We start from the raw sequence: 19,638 nt of genomic DNA on the forward strand, positions 1-19,638 counted from the left end.
GAGCATAACGAAGAGCAGTTACATGTTCACAACAAGTCTTGCCAGCTGTAATTAATGACTGCCACAGCAGCTGTAATGGTGGAGTGTCTTCTGTCTTGTCACTTCACCTTCCCCAGCAGAACCAGTGGGCTGGGGGCGGATGAGGACTCCTCGGTAACACGGAGGGCTCAGGGCAGGCTTAAGGACTGGGCTGGTGGTATATGTGGAGCAGAGTGCTCAAACGAAGCCCAGCAATGCCCTCAATGCAGAAACAAGTGTCTCCCCTTGTAAAAACAGGAGGAGCAAAGCTGAAGCTACCTAGGAATAAACAGGAGAAATTCAGGGCTACGGGTCTTCCCATTTACCCTTCATTTACCCTTCAGTGCAATACATCATTTAGTAGGCTAATTTTTTATGTTTGAAGAAGGTAGTAAGGAATGATCTTTAAAGAGCACCAGAGCATTTCTCAGCATATGGAACATTTAGTAATGCAATTATGTGCTCACTGTGTTTTCTGCAGCAGTTCATTTTAAACTTTGCAGCCAGTGTTATTGTTAGTTAACCCAGACGCTTATGTCAGAAAGCTCAGGAAGTATTTTAAGTGTGTCTGGAAAGATATAGTGATTGCCTACCACTGTAAAACTTCTAAAATCAATGATTCAGTGTGAATTAACTCCTCTTTTAAAATTTAGCCTGAATATATTTCTTGCCATTTCACAAAAAGTGGTGGTGGCTGAAGTAGATTATATTTAACTGAGAAATCAAATTATAATTTGGAAAGATCACCAACAACCTTTGATTTATCTCAGCTCAGTTTTTGTGCCATTGCTGTTCTCATTTGTTGTACATTTGTTTTTCCGAATCTTTCCTGAAATTGCTTATACTTAACACTGTAATGTCAAAAGCACATTCCTCTGTTGTCCTCTGTGAAAAAAATAAAAAGAGATTATAAATCCACTTCAGAAATGCTGTTGATGAATAAACTTTCTCCTTTCAGTGTAAACGTTGATTCTTTGCTTCTAAGGTTTGCATTTAGGATTGGATTCTCTAATGTAAACAAATAATCCTTCTAGTAATTCTATGTAAGAAAGTATATTCAACTTAAATTGGTGATTCAAGCAATTTCAGCTTAAAATTTTGTTTCCATTCATGATTCAGTTGCTGGGATCAAAGGAAGAGCTCACTAACATAAAAGCATATAAAATAATTTGTTAGAGTACAGCTCATTAACCTAAGGAACTTAATGCAAACTTATGTACTATCTTCTGGTGAACAGAGTATAAGGAAATTTTAACTACTTTGCAAGTGGTTCAGAGAACAGAGATGAAGGCTGCTTACCTCAGCTCACATAGCAAGTCAAAGTAAGGATCAAGGAGATGGAGCACAGCATATTTTATGAGTACTTCTCACACAAGCCCATGTAATGACCTTTTACTTACTGTAGCATTTGAAGCCTGATATGAGATAAGATGATACTAACATTATGTGGATTCTTATGTTTGTCCTGAGTTGCCTGTTTGTTGATGGCATGCTTGAAGCCTCAGGGGGAAGAGTAAGTTTGCATGTTATTTTTGCAGGAGAGAAAGGTTAATAGAAGTCATTATCAGAGGACTACATCACTCATAAGCTCATTGACAGGATGTAGAGCCTATCCAGTCTATGGTTTTGACTCTGAAAACAGAATGTGTCAAGTACACTTAGGTAGGAACTTTGAAAGATGGGATGACTATATTAATTGACTTCAGTCTGTCCTCCAAAAAAGTTGCCCGTGTTGTTCATGGGAAACCAGGGGTTTTCCTGAAAACATGCTTTGTCCTTATTTACTCCTAAACTTACACACAAACTGACATTGTGAGTGAAAATTTTCTGGTCTTCCAAACAGAGACTCTAGAAACTTGAATGCTTGTGGAAGTTCAGCTGTGGTGTTACTTTAGAGATGTAGTCCTTCAGGCCAGGGATGAGGTAAATGGGAATTAAGCTCCAGAAAGGTTTTCCTGCTTTTTTATGTCACTAAATAAATCATACTGGTTTCCCCTGCTGTCAGCCTGTCACTTTTTGAGTCACTTACTAATAAATATAATAAAATATGAGATCACCAAGCTCATTAATATTTTATGCCTTGCAGTTTTTTGAATGGTGTCTTTGCGGTATCATTGGTTGAAATATATTGACTGGTGGGGGCATACTGCAGATGTTGCATTACATTAAAAAATAAACAAGCTGTTTTAATAGCCAGAGAAACCAGCAGTGTGATAAAACTTTCCTTCTCATTTATCTTACGTCATTAACAGTCCTTTTTATGTTGTGTTTTTAGCTCCACATGCTGGCGTCAGTCCAGCTGAATATTATCATCAGATGGCTCTGTTGGCAGGCCAGCGCAGCCCGTATGCAGACATCATTCCTTCGGCTGCCACTGCTGGAGCCGGCGCTCTTCATATGGAATATCTTCATGCCATGGACAGTAAGTGATGTCTTCTAGAAATATAGACAGTCCCGCAAAGGGAACCACGTGGGTTGTGTCTGGGCTGACCCTAAGGGCCTCCGCGCTGACAGAGAAGTGGGAGTCAACGCAAGCCTCCTCATGAGGCTGGAGGGCCAAAGCGTTGGTTGCCAAATGTACAAGGGTTATGTCAAGTCTGAAAGTAAACTTTGAAAATAAGTAGGGAGAGGAACAGGAATGATCCTTGAAAACAAGTGATAAATTTTATTTCCAGCAGGGCCTGAGTGCTTTTGAAAATGTCCTTTTCTATTCACAGTCAGTAACTCGCTTTCATTGTTAGCGTGACTATTTCGTTGATGAACTTCCTCTTAGTAAAAGGTTTACATCTGTTTTTCTACTAGGAGAGCATGTTCCTCTCCCTTTCGGAGAGTGATATCCATGCTTACAAGTTGTGTATCATATACTGGTAGACATTGAGACCACTTCTAAGATGAAGCAGTTTGCTGAATTCTCAGCCATCATAACTTAGTTTCCCTGAATATTAAGAGCCTTCGTTACCCACTTCGGCATCTTTCAGACCTCTAATCTTGTGTCACTTTCTCTGGGGAAGGAGGAAAAGAGAGCACCCCATTCCAAACTGTTCACTGCCACTACTTTTGATCAGCCAGAAAGGATTATGCAGAGCACTCTCCCGTACTCTTAAGATGCTTACATGCTTTTTGCAATGTACTCTGTGCCTTCCAACAAGGGAAATAAACGGTGGTGACACAAAAAGGTGGTGACTGTTGATTCTTGCTGGGTAGTACAGAGCAGTACAATAGCATTAGACCACCATGTTGTCCCACAGCTCTTCCAAATCTTTGTTAGCAAGCAGTTTTTTTCTTGCCCACTGCTGACTGCTTGCCATAGCTGCTTCTCCCAAGGAGTGTGGGAGTTGGGAGATTCACCTCTGGAACGCATGAGAATATAGATAGCTACCGCTGCAGCAGAACACGTGCCTGGGAGTGTGAAGTTGTTGATTGACCAAAAATTTTTACAAGGAGCAGAAAAGACAAATTGTTGTGGAACTGGGCAGGGAAACTTTTTTCATTCTCTTACCTTGATAGTGAAGGATTTTTTAAAATTCAGTTTCTGTTATCAGTCTCTCACTGCACTGCTAGTGTGCCTAGTGATTTTACAGTAACATAACATACCTTGAACCCATTTGACAAAGATCATAAAGCCACAGAAGTAGTCTGGACTTAAACCAGAAATTAACGTGCAGGCCTCAGTGCTTGAAAGCTAAAGACTATGATACTTCCTGATTTAGATTTTGGGAGGACTAGGGAGACCTTGCAGAATGGAGTCTCTCTTATACATAGTTGGGATGCAGGGGGGAATGGCCAGTCCCTTTTCAGTGGTCTGTAGAGACAGGACAAGGGGCAATGGCTGCAAGTTGGAGCACAGGAAGTTCCACACCAACATGTGGAAGAACTTTTTCACAGTGAGGGCGACAGAGCCCTGGGACAGGCTGCCCAGGGAGGTGGTGGAGTCTCCTTCTCTGGAGATATTCAAGACCCATCTGGATGCCTATCTGTACAGTATGAACTAGGGAGCTGCTTTGGCAGGGGGGTTGGACCCGATGGTCTCTCAAGGTCCCTTCCAAACCCTACGATTCTATGATTCTAATGTTGCTGTGTTCCAGTTGCAAGGGCAAATCCCCAGTCAGTACGAGTGGACATGACTTCCCTGACATAAAGGGATATTATATACTTGTGATGGTTTTGGTTCCTGTTAGGAGAGAATCTCTGAATGCGCGTAGGTAGCAGTTCCAAGCCACAGGTTTGGATGCAGACTTGACTTCCTATTCAGCCTGTGAAAGACAGATACCCAGATATGCTAGAAAACATAACAGAAACAGGAGACATAGCAATACTCAATACAAATAATGGCTTTGTGGAAAAGACCTTCATATGTGAGTAAAGATTGTGTATGTTGGAATCTACATAGACTTACAGCTTTTTCATCCCAAGAACGTTATCACTTCTTTCTTAAGGGAAAATCTTTTGACCTTTGCCCAAAACTTCAGCCCATTCATATAAGGCACCAAAGCACTGTCATTAATAAAGATATTTGTTGTCACCAGCTTTAGCTACGATATACTTGAAACACACTCTTTAATTTGTTTCATGTTTGTTTTTAAAAATTAAGATCACACATTTGAGATTCATTATAGTGGCAACTTTTCAATTAGGGATTATTGCAGAGTTAAATACAAAAACTGTGTAGCAGTATTATGCAAATGGGTTATTTTTAGACAGTAAATAGAGAATTAAAATAAGAGTGAATCCTCGTGAGGTCACTCATCTCACCTTCTGCATTTGATGAGAATGTGTTTAGTCAGGCAATAGCTGCTTTTATCTAAATAGAGTATGAAGTTACCCTTTTACTTTGTAAAAACTAATTAAAACTATCTTAACTTGCATGGGTATACAGTAAATTAATTGTCATTAAGTAGGAATCTGAATGTCCTATCATTCATCATGCTAAAGAAAACCCCTTTCTTCTTTGTCAGAATTTTAGATTAGAAACGAGAACAAAACAATTAGCAGGAAGCTGATATTAAGACTTTTTTTTTATATAAAAACACCCCCAACAATAAGAATGCCCATGTTTGCATTTAATAACAAAGTACTGTGATCCATGCAAAGCAATGCTGTTTGTTTGAATCTTTCTTCTTAAGAGTCTGTATGGTGATCTTAAAAGTACTCTTTTGCCTTTGCCCAGACTTGTCAAAGGAAACAGAATAGAGATTGGTAGTTTCCCTCATTATCTGCTGTCAAATTCTGAGCAAGTTGACTCAATTCACTCAAAGGCTGCTGCTCATTTATTCCACACAACAACCAAATAGATACAAGCAAGACATTGTTTTTCTTTTGTGAAGCAAGTCTGTCTCCTAATTGTGCATATATGCAGCATCTAGCACAGTAATTTGGCATCTCTGCCCTTCCCTGTAGTACAAATAATAACTCCAACACCAGCAAGCCCAAAAGCATGCTACATGCGGTTTGTGCAGTTTGGGGCCTCTTATTTTGCTCTGTGGTGCCAGAAAACTGATTTTCAAATGGGGGTGATATGAGTGGGAGAAGCGTTAATCAGAAGGTTAAATCTTGCCTAAAGAGCATTAGACTCCTTGAATCTCTGAACTTCATTGTCTGTGAACTGTCTCATAAATTGCGGAAGAAGGTGGCCAAGATTTTATATACTTGATTGTTATTTTTCCTCATCCTGTCCTGTGTGGATTGAAAAGTGAACCAGAATTCTCTTTGCTGCTATAAAACTTTTCTGCAGTTTTGGTGGCCAGAATCCCTGACCGAGCCTTTCCCTCTTGCTTGATCTCAGAGGGTAAGATGTAAGTATAACCTTTAAGTACAGCATCAAAGTAACTAGGAGGGAAGTAGATGGGGAAGGTATTGGCAGTACCACAGTAGCAACAACTGAAATTCCTTCTCAGGGCTGTAAAGATACATACTGCATCCCAAAACTGTCTTATAAACACTTAAATAATTAAAAAAAACTCAGAGCCTTTTGGCTTTTGACCTACCCCTTTTGGCACTGGAGACACTGATAGCAACCAAGTTGTTGTGGAGAATTCAGCCAGCCTGAAGACTTGAGGCAATGATGTGAGAAGCTTTGGACTGGGATTGATTGCTGGTTTTCACAGTTGGAGAACAAGGTTGGAATAGCAGAGTGTTTCCTTTTCCTCATGCCAATGACAGATTTACCATTTTGAAAACTAAGACAAAATTTATTACAGACTTTCATGAAGTGAAAACAAAGTTTATATGTGTGTGAGCAGAAACCAGAAAGAAAAGAAAGAAGAGAAAGAAAAAAAGAGAAAGAAATAGATGGGGGAAGGAGGGAGGGAGGAGAGGGAGAGTGGAAGGAAAGGAAAGAAGCATGGAGGGAAGGGAAGGAAGAAAGGAAGGAAGGAAGGAGTGAGCTTTAATTTTTAAAAGTGTCAAACTTCCCATATTCACAGCCTTCAGCGAAAACTAGTGCCTGAGACAGGTTCAAAGAAGTTTGATTAAAGGGATGGAATAAATGATACATGTCTGAAGATTGCCCTATAAATGATTAAGCAATGCTAAAAACTTCAACTCAGAAATGAAATTCATGGGCAAATTTACTGGATGGCATATTCCATTTTTGAAATTTATGATGGAGATAGATATCTGTTATTTTAGAATTGATCTCCACCCCACGAACAAGATCTTTTCTTCTGACACCTGCTGGATTTTTTGTTGGCACATTCAAGTCTTCACTATCAACCACTGACTTGTTATTACTGTAACGTTCATTCCAAAAAGGTGACATTCCTAAACAAATCTTCACTGTCACCTTCCATTTGCACACTTTGCCAAACTTGATGGGTTTTTTCCAACGCTTGTGCAGAGGTAAATGGGTTTTTGGTGAGGTGGTGCTCCTGCATTTTTTTGGTTTTAAAGCATCAGGTGAGGAATGCAATGAACAGTGGGAGAATACTATGAGCTAATGAACATCTCAAATTGCTAAATAAATATTGCAGTGTTTGTGTTTAAAATGAATGCCTGGGCAAGGCTGAAAAGTTTGGGTTAGTATTTAAAGGTACTGACAAATTGCAATCTGTTCCTTTTTATAGTAACACACTAACTAAGACTGATGTTATGCTAAATGAATGGTTTAGCAAACATCCTGCAGCGTAATGAGTGGTCTGCTCATGCTTAAGACTTTAGGCATGTGAAACCTAATTAAACCACAAAGATCTGAAAAAACAGTAATTCCATTTAATTGTATTTTCAGTTTTGAAAGTCATGGCCTCCCTTGAAGTGAATCCCCTTCTCCTGTGGTCAGATGCTGTAGAGCTCTTGCCCAGCCTCAGCCGTCATCTCCAGCTGTGAATAGAAAGATTCCATTTGCACAGGGGACTGCTGGTCCTTAGTGAGCTGGGCTTGTCCCAGGTAGATGGAGGGGACTGCTGAATCCCCAGATATACGTGGGGCCAGAAACAGGCACTGGCTGAAGGAGTAGAGTAAGGCCAAGACTGCTTTATGTGTGGCTGAAGCCCAGGCTCTGCCCCTCGCAGCTGGAAGGAACATGTTTGTCCATTGCCACCCACACATCTGGTGTGTCCCCTGCAGAGCGGGGACAGGGGTGTCCTGGCAGCAGCTGGCAGACAAGGGGGAAGTTTAATGAGCGTGGATCAGAGAGGAGCCTCTTACGTGAGTCTTGGTGTGACTTAGGCAAGTGGTGAAGTAGACAGGCTCAAACCAGAAAGGGCAAGGAGAAGGAGGAAGGAAGTTATTGTGGGTTTTGAGACTGTGCGTGGCACCACAGGGAGTATTAATTGCCCTCCTATGTGATATGTTGAGAGCGGCCATGCTTCTCTAAGGTTGTAGGAGCTTCGAACAGTTGAGAATGCTTGTTCATCTCTGAGATGCAGACTGGAGCACTGACGGGTCTGCTTGTGCGGTTGTGGCACAGACAATAAATGGTGTCTGATCACAGAAGCAGCTGTTACTGCCCAGTCTAGCTTCAGAGATGCTCAGTTGCTAGTATTCTTAAAACATCTCTACCTTTTTGATAAAACCTATGCACTCCCGCTCTAGTTACCATCAGCAGCCATCAGTCCATGTTTAGCAGGCTTGTAATGAATTTCTCAAATAAGTAGTTGTGCAGATTCAAAACCGGACTTCAGATCCATAAGAAGTATCCTGGAGGCGCTTGCCACCAGCACTGCTTGGCTTGACCAGCAGCAGGTCTGTCTTGAAGCCAGCTGGTGGTTACTTTGTCAGGCCTAGGGAAAGCTTCTGGCAGCTTCTCACAGAAACCACCCTTGCAACCACCCCGCTACCAAAACCTTGCCGTGCAAACCCAAAGCACTTGCTTATCAGGAGTGTCATGCTTGTTCCCACTGAGCATCAGTCTGCTGCCTTCTTGCTGTCATGAGGAGGTCTGTGCCCATCAGTTTGAGGAAAACCAAGAGTTCGTAATGATGTTCACATGACTGCGCACTGTTGCTGTCATACATAGCCCACCATAAGGCTGGCTGGTAAGTACCACATGGTACTGTGGTAGCACTGCTTCAGTAATAGCTCGTTTTGCTGGTCAGCCAATGTCTAACTTCCTTGTCCCCTTCACTTGCTATTTAACCAGGAACACCTGTACTTAGCTACCCCCTTGCAGAAACTGTGATAATGGAGTTTATTCACCTATAAAACACTTGAATTGTATCCTCAGGTGAGGCAAATTGTGTTGCCAGTACTGGCTTCAGAGGCGTTCTCATTCACGCTGGCTGAACAGTCAGCAGAGGAGAGCTGTGGATGGAAAGAACTAAGTGCAAAGTACTACTGGTTTTGTTTTACCTTGACATGTATCTTCTATTTCCTTATTAAATAAGTTGCAACTTCTTACAGCTACTGATCGTTGTTGGGGTTTATTTTAGCACCAATAAAAGATCTCTGTCTTTTGAGAGACATGAAGCACAGCAATAATAAAATAGCAACTAGACACAGTACAATAGAAAGCTCATAAAAAGGAGATAAAACAGATTACATAAAATAACATGTAGCAGCTTTTAGGAAGAAATAAATGAATAAATGGCTATGGGTGAGTTTTAAATGATGAATCAAGAGCATGAATATTTACTGAAAGACTGGAGCAGTAGGAGCTAAGGCCTATTGCAGAGACAGAGCATGAAGGAAAAAAACCCCTTCTGTTTTGGCCAGATGCCAAAGAGGATTGACACCCATGTTGGCTAGTTGAGGCAGATCTAAGCACAGATTAGGAGAAAGCACTATAGATGGAGATCTGATCACACAGTCCCAGCAGCAATAAAATGGTAGCTTTTATGGACAGATGAAAATCTTGGGTAGCACACAGAGAGAGGAGGGCAACCAATGTAAGGAAAATATAATAGCAGATTCTAATCCAGTTCTGTCCTTGAGGTGAGTCTAATTGGAGTCAGTTGGGCTCTTCTCCTCGTTAATGTTAGGTATGTAAGAGTAAATACCCTGCTGAAAAATGGTCCTGGGCACCAAGACCTGAGCAAGAATTAGGAAAAACAGACCTATACTGGAGGCTTGTGGCCAACTGTGAATTGCCACCAAGTTACAGAGCATGTCGGGGACTCTGGAAGAAGTAGCTGTAAAGTAGGCATAAAACCCAAGACCCTTGTGACTGGCTGTCAGGATCACTAGCTGCAGTACCCTTAAAGTAAATAGTTCAGTTCCTTAATTCTCTCCTCCTCAATATCAACAGAGATTGAAAATAATTAAATAAAGGGAAGTAATTTAAGGTGGTGTATCTTCCACCTCAACTGCAGAGAGTTGGGACGGCATGGTAAAACAGACCAGAAGGGGTAGCAATTTTCAAAGCAGCACAGAAAATTTAGAATTATAATATGTATTTATTTAAATGATATATTTATGTTTATCTTCTCTTTGCTGCTGTTTTAAAGAAATTTAGTAATTGTGTGCCCATCTGCACTCCAACACGAGAATGTCATGGGATCTTGGACAAATTCAAATAAAGCCTTCTGTTTCTCACTCTAATGCTGTGAATGTCAATTTGACCTCTGTTGGTACAGCTGGCCTTTATAGTGTTTTTTCATCCTGATTTTCAGTTTTGCATCAAGTATCAATGAGGCAAAATTACCGTCAACAAAGAAAAAGTTGCCACTTTATTTCTACACTGTATTTTACAAGTTTAGCTTTGGCTGTGTGTATTAAAGTGATGCAGGTTTGGGTTTGCTGGTAGCCCAGATCTGAACCACTGTCTCATTGCTCATGGTTGAATTAATGATGTGAATGTCTAAGAAGCCATCAGATTCATAAATCACCAGAAATGAGAGGGATAACTCATAAAAGTCTTTTCCTTTTGTTTAGCAATTTATCATTTTGCTTGCACATTAATAAACAGAGCTCCCCTGAGGTAAGCCACAGGAAGATAGATTTTTCTTCCTAATTTTCCTCAATCATAGCCAGTAGATCACAAGTGGAGAGAGTGGGCTTGTCACAGTGTGTTGGTGTCTTGTGACTCCCTCTACCCATCACTGATAACAAATAAATGCTATTAAGTACCGTAGTGGATAATTATTTGTGTTTACATAACAGGCGCCAGGTTTCCGAGTCCGAGGCTGTCAGCTAGACCAAGCCGAAAGCGTACGTTGTCCATATCCCCCCTATCTGATCACAGCTTTGACCTTCAGACCATGATACGGACATCTCCAAATTCCTTGGTCACAATTCTCAATAATTCTCGTAGCAGTTCCTCAGCCAGTGGTTCTTATGGCCACTTATCTGCAAGTGCAATAAGGTAAGAATAGCGTTTTCTACCTATATTGTATATTCTCATTTATGTGCCAACACATGCGTGCAAATGTTAATGTATACTCACATCTTTAAGTGTCTTGTTTTGTGAATGTGTGGTTCTGTAATGTATATTCACTGCAGCTTAATTCAGAGTTTGAAATCCTTGGCTTTGCTCAGAAAGTAACCACAAGGGACTTGTTTGCCTATTACTGTCTGGTGCCGGTAGTACTCCATCGGAGCAGCAGTAACATTGTGTGTATGTGTGTTGAGGAAACTCTTTCCAGAGTGGAGGCATTGGCATAAGTTTGTGACTTAAGTCACTTGGGTTCTTCTGCCTGTAGATATAATGGACACTGAAATGTTCCTGCAGTAACATCACCAGGGAATAAAGCACATACACGAGGTACTGTTCAATTAAAATGTTTGGCTAGAACTTCTTGGCGTTCATCTCTCAAATTTTTTTTAATATATTGTATATTGAAAAATTAGACTTTTTGTGGCTAAATTTTGTAATTTTTTTTTTGGTACCAAGGAAGTACTGTTTATCACCCAGTATTGCTAGAAATGCTGTGATTTTCACTTGGCTGCTTCACTTGCATGTGCAAGAAAAGAGCCAAAAATGGTTGTTCTGGAGGCAGAATAGCAGAGTAGCAAGTGAAGAGGTGGGCAGAAGTTATGAAGGGAAAGGAAAGCAAGGCATGGCACAGGGAGGGAAAACAAAAGCAAGAATGTCAGGAAAAAGGAGTTGATGAAAATGAAGAGAAGCAGCAGGAATAAATGGAAGTAAAACTGAAGAACATTCTTGTACTTACAGCATTTCTATATGTTAACTGGAAAAAGCTCTTTTACTATTCCATAGAAAAATCCCCCACCCTTCCAAATATATATATTTATATTTACATATATAAAGTGCCTATCCCCATATTGACAAACATTCATCCACATAAACATAAATCCCTCACCCTTCCCTCACCCTGGGTTTCCATTCAGGACACTCAAGCAAGAGTGCTGCTGGTCCCCTGGCTTCAAAGCAGCCTTCACCTTCAATTTGCAATGAGGCAAAGGAGCAAGTCTCCACAGCAGTTTCTTGAGATCTCTAAGACCCATTTTTGGCAAGTCTCAAATATGCCACTTCAGTAAAAATGACACACTTACAGCTTCAAAACCTGGCTATGGGGGTTTGCAGTTCTGGAGAAAATGGGGCATGCAACTGGTGTGTTAGAAACCACGAGCCTGCCAAACTTTGAACGTGACAGCACTGTAAATATTTAGTATTTGTGTAAGTGCTGTTGGGATTTTTTAAGCATTTCTTTCAAATAGCCGTGCTTTGAAGCTCTGATGTACTTGAATAGCTGCATAGTATTTCACAGGTATGATATCATGGCTCTGCAATACACTCTGTGTTCTGTGCCACCACAGACCCAATTATGAAGCTCCATAATGTGGAATATGATTTATGTTGATAGCTGGCAGCAGTATGAGACCACATCTGTTAAATACATCTACTGTGTGGAGGTGCACTCTCCCCACTGCCATTAAGATGAGATGGCATTTCAGTTACTAATCTCCTTTTCCATAGCTTGTAACTCAGGTAAAGCAAATAGTGCATGAAAGTTGGCGTAATCTCTACAGAGGAGAAAGTCTTCCCTCCTCTTCCTCCACAGCTGGAAATGATTGTTGTATGTTTTTGATAGATAGAATCACAAACCTATGGGCCATCCCTGCAAAGCCAGAGTCAGAGTAAAGAGAGCTGTGGAACTGGAGTGAGTTAGGGGCAGAGCCTGAGCAAGGATGCTGAGGAGTAGAACAGGGAGTCTTGTGAACTTGTGTCACTGAAGAAAGCAAGGATTGTGTGACTGAGCTGACTGAATCTTCTAGCTTTTCCTGCTCATAGTTTGCAGGCACACATAGTCCAGAATGTCACAATGTTTTGAATTAAACATTTTTGTCTTTTTGATAAGGGTATGCATGTTAAACACAGAAAGTTGGAAATTTACCTCTCCATTCTTCCCAGTGGAAAGAAGGGAAAAGGAAAGGGAAAGGGAAAGGGAAAGGGAAAGGGAAAGGGAAAGGGAAAGGGAAAGGGAAAGGGAAAGAGAGAAATGGCTCTTTTTGCAGCTTTGCAACTCACCTTTGTTGATGCCCTTTAACTTCTCCCATGTAAACCTGTCTATGGAAGAGTTGCACCAAAATAAACAGTGATGCGAGGTATTAAACCTGAGCCACATTTCATTGCTTTAATAAATTCCAAGACTAAACACCAACAAGACTATCAGTAAAACTTAATTTATTGCAACTCACTGTCTTGTAAATAATGCATTCAGCACAAGAAATGCTGTAATGAATCAAACTGTAGGTTCATCCCATTTAGTATCCTGTCTGCAACCCCAACTTCTTAGTGTAACATCCCAAGTGTTGGAAACTTCAAGGTAAATCTCATAGGAGTTGCTGCAAGAAAATGGTGCAGTTCAGCAGGCCACTGAATGGAAGTGCGAGACAGGAAGGATTTGCATTTTGGGCAATGTCAGTTGCATTAACTGTACTTAACATTACACAATCTTTTTACTTTTAGATCTTGTTTCCAGTAACTTTTAACTTAGCTCAAATAGTTTGCACTTGGCAGCATTTTTCATGGCAGATACCTGTCTACTGCTGTGCATTTCCAGGAGGCATCAGCAAAGTTACTAATTTGTTAGAATGAAGTTAGGGAAGAAGAGACTTTTCTGCACAACTTAAAAGACCTCTTGCTTCCTTTTCACAGAGATGCTTAAATTTATGAGGGATCTTGCCTGGATGCTATAGAAATGATCTTTGGTGTTCTTGAGAAATTGTCCCATTCAGCCAAGTCCTTCCAGAGGTTTCTATTAGCATGTGTTAAATAGACTGAGCATTCAGCCTTTTCCAGTTCAGGGAACTGAGAGGAAAGAGGACCTTTTCCTGCAGCTGAGGCTCTGGTTAATCTGGTACCTCCTTGGGAAACCTGTGGAGGCTAAGCTGTGTGCCCAGCAATAACAGCCCTTTGAAAAAGACAGCAGTCTTGAGAGGAGACAGGAGCCAGACCTGGAACTGTGCAGGTTAAGCTATCTGGGACAAAACACTTGTATATAACTCAACATAAAGATCTCTCTAGAAGAGAGAAGAAGCTGCAAAATCAGCATGCATAAAGTGGTCATTAAGGAGAATGAAGGTACTGCCCCCTTGTGATTGTGCTTTAATACCATCTTTAATTTCAGGATTGCATGGTATTTTTTCACAGGCCCCTTGTTTGCTGAACATCTTCTCAGGATCAGTGAGAGCCACAGGACCCTGCCTCACCTGTTCCAGACAGCTGTAAATGAGGAGGGAGCCTCTTACCTGGCTGTTTTGCTGCCTGGAGGGCAGACCTTTGCTCTTGCAACACAATCCTAGGCTGATACTGAACACACTGAACTAGTCAGATGTGACTACTAGGCTCATGCAGTTTCTCTTCTAGAAGCTCAGCTGACCACTCTTAATTCTGCAGAGGAGATGGATTACTCAGAGCCATGGCTTGAAGATTCTGGCAGCTGTTTCAAACATTTCATGTGCTGTCATGTTAACTAACCTGGGAGATCAGGTGTCCATGTTTGAAATTGGGCAACCACAATGTGGGCAACCGCAATGAGTGGCACTTTTTAGCTTTGTCTCTTCGATTTGCATGCCTATGCAAAACAAGAGTCCTTCCTCTTCACCTCAGAGGGAGGCTGAAAGCATTAAAGCACTTAGACTGTACAGTGATGAGCACAGTAGAGAAGCTCAGAAGGGTATCAGTAATTATGTATTCACTGAAGGTTTAAATCCAGTGGAAGGAAGGCCCATGGGCAATATTCTAGGCAAAGTAAAAAAAAACCCAGAGTCTTTCACTGAAAACTATTGTGCATCTTGTGTGCTGAATGAGGTATAAGCCCTGCAGGATAGAAAAGGGGTGCATGGTCATACAATTAAAGGCTAATGAGCGAGCGCACGAGGGTACAGGCAGTTTTAGTTCTGGCATGTTTGATTTTGTAGGCTCAAAGCTCTTTTAACATGTTTTTGCAAAGGTGCTGCCTGTGTTGAAGAAGTGTCTCCCCGACCTGGCTGGTCTTTGCATTGGCTAAAAAAAGTACATCCTGTGGCTGAAAGATGACATCCCGTGCTTCACACAGCTTTTCTGTATAGGACCCTCTGTCTGAGCACTGTGGGATGTTGAGAATTAAATCAAATGAAAGGAGACACGTTTTGGGCTCTGTTTTTACAGAGCTGAGCACAGAAGGGCTCTGGTCCTTGAACATGAGTACTGCTGCAGTCTGAATAATAAATAATAATAGTTTAGCACAATCCAGATAGGGGTTGACTTGGCGGGCGCTTTGTCATTGTCAGCTGGCAGCGTAATGCTGTATCCTGAGTACTGGCTGAATACTTGAAAAGAAGATGTCGCTCCTGCTGACAGCTAATAGTGGATCTCCTTTAGCACACCAGGTAGAGCTTCTACTTTGTGCATTTGAAAACACCTGGTTTAGGTTTCAGCTGGGAGAGATTATGCAGAAAGGAGGCGTATGAAATAGCATCAAATGAGGATAATCCTTCATTTGACATTTACTCATTTGGTTACCTGCCTCAGTCCTGCAGTGCAGCACCCCTGCTATTAATCTTTTGTCAGGATGTACTTAATGTTATATCTTCTACCTGTGACAATTATTAGACTTTGCACTTCACTACCGCTTCTTTTTGAGAGTCAGCATGGCCTAGAGTGAGTATAGAGGGGGTAATCACTTCCCATGTTATTAAGAGTACCGATTCAAAACCTTTACAAAAGATTAGCCAGTCTTTAATAAACATGGGAGGTTGGGACTTCGTATTCTATGTCATCTGAAATTCAGAGCCGCTGTATTTTTCTAGTCCCTTAGCAGCCCTACAGTACCAAATTTACAAAGTCAGTTTTCAGAAAATGAGCTGATTTCCCTGTCAGCTACACAGTGTTTAAATCAGGATAGTTCCACCTACTACAGGAGACTTTCTTTGGTTCTAGGCAGATGTAACTGAGAATACACCTTATCCGTCTCATAGCATGTTAAAATTCAGTTTCATGTGAGTGTGGGAGCCCTTTGGGGACTCTGCCAGGGTTTAAAAGAAACTGAGAAAGCACAGCAGCATTTTTTATTATTTTTTTTCCCCCAGGCTCTGCCCTTACTTCCCTAATGTCATCAGAACCGGAAGGAGCAATTGACATAGCATGGTTAATTACAGCCAGATCCTGGCTGTTCGGGTTCATATCAGTTTGCTCTGGGCTGATCTGATGCTCAGCATCAGGGAATGGTGGTGAGGATACTTTGACACAGACTGCGCGGAAAAGGCAGCCGGGTTTGTAGGGTGAGCTTCAGCAGCAGCCAGTACTTCCGCAAGCAAGTATCGGATCCTCAGTGATTTCCTCCTCTCATATAAGCTCCTGGTACAGAGCATTTGTTGCATAATTAGACAGTGCTCTCCTCTCTGAAATGCTTTACGGCTAGAGACAAGTGGCTGTGTATTCATTTCTCCAGTTTGCCTTGGCAAACACAGGGAGAAAAGCAAAGAGAAAAATAAAAGCAGAGTTAAGATACACACACGAAAAGTGTAAGGTTGTCACAGAGAAAAGTGAAAGTATCTCCAGCAGAGAGCCCAACAGTCTAATTATGCATTGTATAAAAAAAGCAAAGAGTATCCTTTTATCAGATTTAGATTATCCAGTTTTTGAATTTAACAATGTCTTGTAGTTATCAGACAGGGAGCCCTCGTGTTCTTGGTCTTCCTTCTTTATTCAATATTTTATATATTCTTATTATGTCTCCTCTTATTCATCATCTTTCTGAGACAAATGGTTGTTTTCAGTCTGCTCTTTAGAAAGCTTTTGCATTGTCATTTTTACTGATCCTGTCTGAATCAGTCCCCCTCTGCTGCATGCAGTAATATTCCAGCAGAGGACCAAATGCACCGTGATTTTCTGGGTTCTGTTTCCCATCCCGTTTGTCTTAACACTGTTTTGCCAGAGCTTCATGTTCATCAAATTTTCATTCCTTCCTTGAATTCTGCTTTGAGACAAGCAAGTGCTTCTGAGTTGCCTCCGCTAATTTAGAACCAGCATGTGAGTAGTTCAGACTCCCCTTCAGTATCGACATGTGTCTTGCTGTCAGTATTGCTCATTCAACTAGCATACTTGGCTCTGAAGATAACCTCTTAGCTCTTCACCATGCTGTTCAAAATAATTTTGTCATATATGCAGATTTCCCTGTTCCTTGACTCTATGCCCAGCTTGCTGACAATTGCACTAAAAACCCGAAGACCCTGCCTGAGAATTCGTACCTAACATTTACTAAAAAACAACTGCTTAATTCTTACCTTTGATTTAGGTTTTAGACTGCAAGCTTTAAGTATATCTATTTATGTAATTTGTGTAAAAGGACACATTCAAATGCTGCTTAATGAAAGGACTCTCAAAAAAGGACATGTTTGGAACAGGTAGAACACAATATATTCAGCAATGCTTTGCAAGAAGCTACTTGTGATAAGATGTACAGGATAAAAAGTGTGCTAATTATGTGAGAGCTACAGGTGCTTTGCTGTCACTCTTACTGGTATGTGCATAAGTGAGACGCAAAGCTGACTTTGAATGAAAGCTTTTCTTGCATTCTCTAATTAATTGCATGTAATATGCTGTAAATGAAGGCTTAATTGCAGTTCAGGCTGAGTCAAATTCAGACCCAGTGTAGCCCCACTGAAATAGGTCCTATTATAACTGGACACATCACATATATGCGCAGCAAAGAGCTTTATTCTCTGTGGTCTCGTACTGTGAGTGGTTAATCTAAAGAAGGAAATATAATGCTCTGTCAGGCTGTAATAGCTTCATCTTATACCCTCTTTCAAGAAATGTGAATGGCAGAGAAGGGCTACAGAGTGAATGAAAATGAAATTCGTCAGGATTACAGAAAGTTGCAACTAATGCAGGCTCTACTGAAATGTAATTCTGCAGCTAGCCTCCTATAGAAAGCTCGCATGGCTCATAGGATAGTGACATTCCAGGAGATTGTTCTGGGTATCACCTGCATCTTGCATTAGAAAGTGGTGGCTGGCTTTACCCACAAATACACACAAATGGAAAGATTTCTGCTTTCAGAAAGTGTTACTGTGTAAGAAGTTAAGCAACATGAAAAATGTAAACTAGGCAGGTGCATGCTGCATGCACATTTACAGGTATATGTACATACGAGGGTGATGGTGTATGTATGCCTGCAAATGTGTGTGTCTCAGATCTTGTAATTGAAAGACTCTTTGAAGCAACTTGCTCCAGACTGGTACGGTGTTATTTGAAGAGCCTAAAGTCATTGGACCTAATGCTTTAGTAATTCCGGGAAAGTTTGGGAGCTAAGTGTACTGGAGTTCAGCACTTCGTTAGCTTCGTTTTCAGATCCTAAAAGCAAGTATTAATTTGCACTTCATATGTAATTAATCATAATTTAAAAAAAAAAAAAAAAAAACCAACCAAAAAAACCCCACCCCAAATGCTTAGCTGTGAATTTAATTCAAAATTATGTTTATTAAAAATGTCATGAGCTTGCATGGAGGGAGCCCAGGTGAATTACGCAGGGCAGTGTTAATACAGAGTCCAGTTCTTGAAGAGGAATATCCCAGTAAGGAGGACAAAGCTGTCAGTGCCTTCTGAGCATATAAGGTTAATCAGTGCGGCTCTGTTGCTCTCAGTGAAACTATTCCATTTTACTCCAGCATACAGCAATGTATTCATGAAGAAAAATTTCACCTAGCCTAACAGATAAAACAGAATAGATAATACAGTAAGCTGGAGAGAAAGTGCAAACTGCAGACTCTTAATTTTAAACTGGTAATAGAAGAGTCAAAAAAGAGGCAACGATGCATGGGAATTAAATGCAGTTGTAAAACGATGACTATTATCTGATGAAAAACTGGAAAAAATAGTATACTAAGTGCTGTACTTTATTAGAGGCAGGATACGTCTTCTTACAAATTCAGTTAGATGACTTGTCTCTAAGTTAGTGATTTTTAATGAAACGTGTCAACATTACAAATGCAGAGGGATATTCGTGAAACCTAGTCGGTCTTGAAAAATTATTTCAAAGGATTTCAAGTCTCATACCTGCCTCGAAGATCAGACCACATGTCTGGTTTCATAGTCACAGCTTGATGTTGTTTTCCCCTGTACTTAAGTGACAATCCCTAAAAGCACCTGATGACTTGTCTGCATTGTCTACTCAAAGCTTAGTGTTGTCAGTTGGAAAGTAGAAGGAAAAGAGTGGGATTTAAAGCAAAACTCTCACATCACTAAGAATTTTGCATATATGGTGGGTGAAATACTCCAATCAGAAGTGTGTTTTTACAGTCCCCGTAGCGCCCATTTGGTTTTTATTTGGCATCTAAGATACTCGAAGCAGTAAGAATTTCACAAATCTCTTCAGGGCTGTGAGGTTGCTGAGTGCATTGTCACTCCTGTGACCTGAGCAATTTGTCAACAGTCACCCTTGCAGGTTGTTTCCATCAGGAGGAGAAATGGATGACAGAGTTGGAAACTTCATTCAGTCCTGTTTGTTTACAAAGAACATACACAAATTCCTGTTTCCGACAACTTAAACAAAAGGAGGCTGTTTTCTTACATGATGTTCCTGGCTGCTGCTTCTCTTCCAGCTCCTGTCAAAGGAGAACTCATTGGCTTTCTCTCCTCTACATCTCTGTTGGGCTCAGACCACGAGTCAGTCCTGCTGACTGTCCACAGCTTTCTATGTCTGACTGTAAAATGTTCCTGGCTGCTCATTACTCATATGCATAGTTCCATCAAAATATGCACTTAAATTTTCATGTATGACATCAGCTTATGCAGGCTCC

At 40.9% G+C, this 19,638-nt stretch overlaps 1 protein-coding gene across 2 annotated transcripts in view; it reads left to right on the top strand.

Annotated features, from left to right (window-relative positions):
* The window catches only part of GLI3 (GLI family zinc finger 3), a gene marked incomplete at both ends in the record, with an annotated part of 199,930 nt that overhangs the window by 131,472 nt on the left and 48,820 nt on the right, over positions 1 to 19,638 (top strand). For both annotated transcript variants that reach the window (XM_084279716.1, XM_084279717.1), the window contains 2 exons: positions 2,294 to 2,440; positions 10,552 to 10,753. In XM_084279716.1, coding sequence (XP_084135842.1) covers positions 2,294 to 2,440; positions 10,552 to 10,753 — 349 coding nt within the window. The remainder of the gene's footprint in view (positions 1 to 2,293; positions 2,441 to 10,551; positions 10,754 to 19,638) is intronic.

The sequence above is a fragment of the Gallinula chloropus genome (genome assembly GCF_964237585.1).
Source record: "Gallinula chloropus genome assembly, chromosome: 2".
Classification (NCBI taxonomy): Eukaryota; Metazoa; Chordata; class Aves; order Gruiformes; family Rallidae; genus Gallinula; species Gallinula chloropus.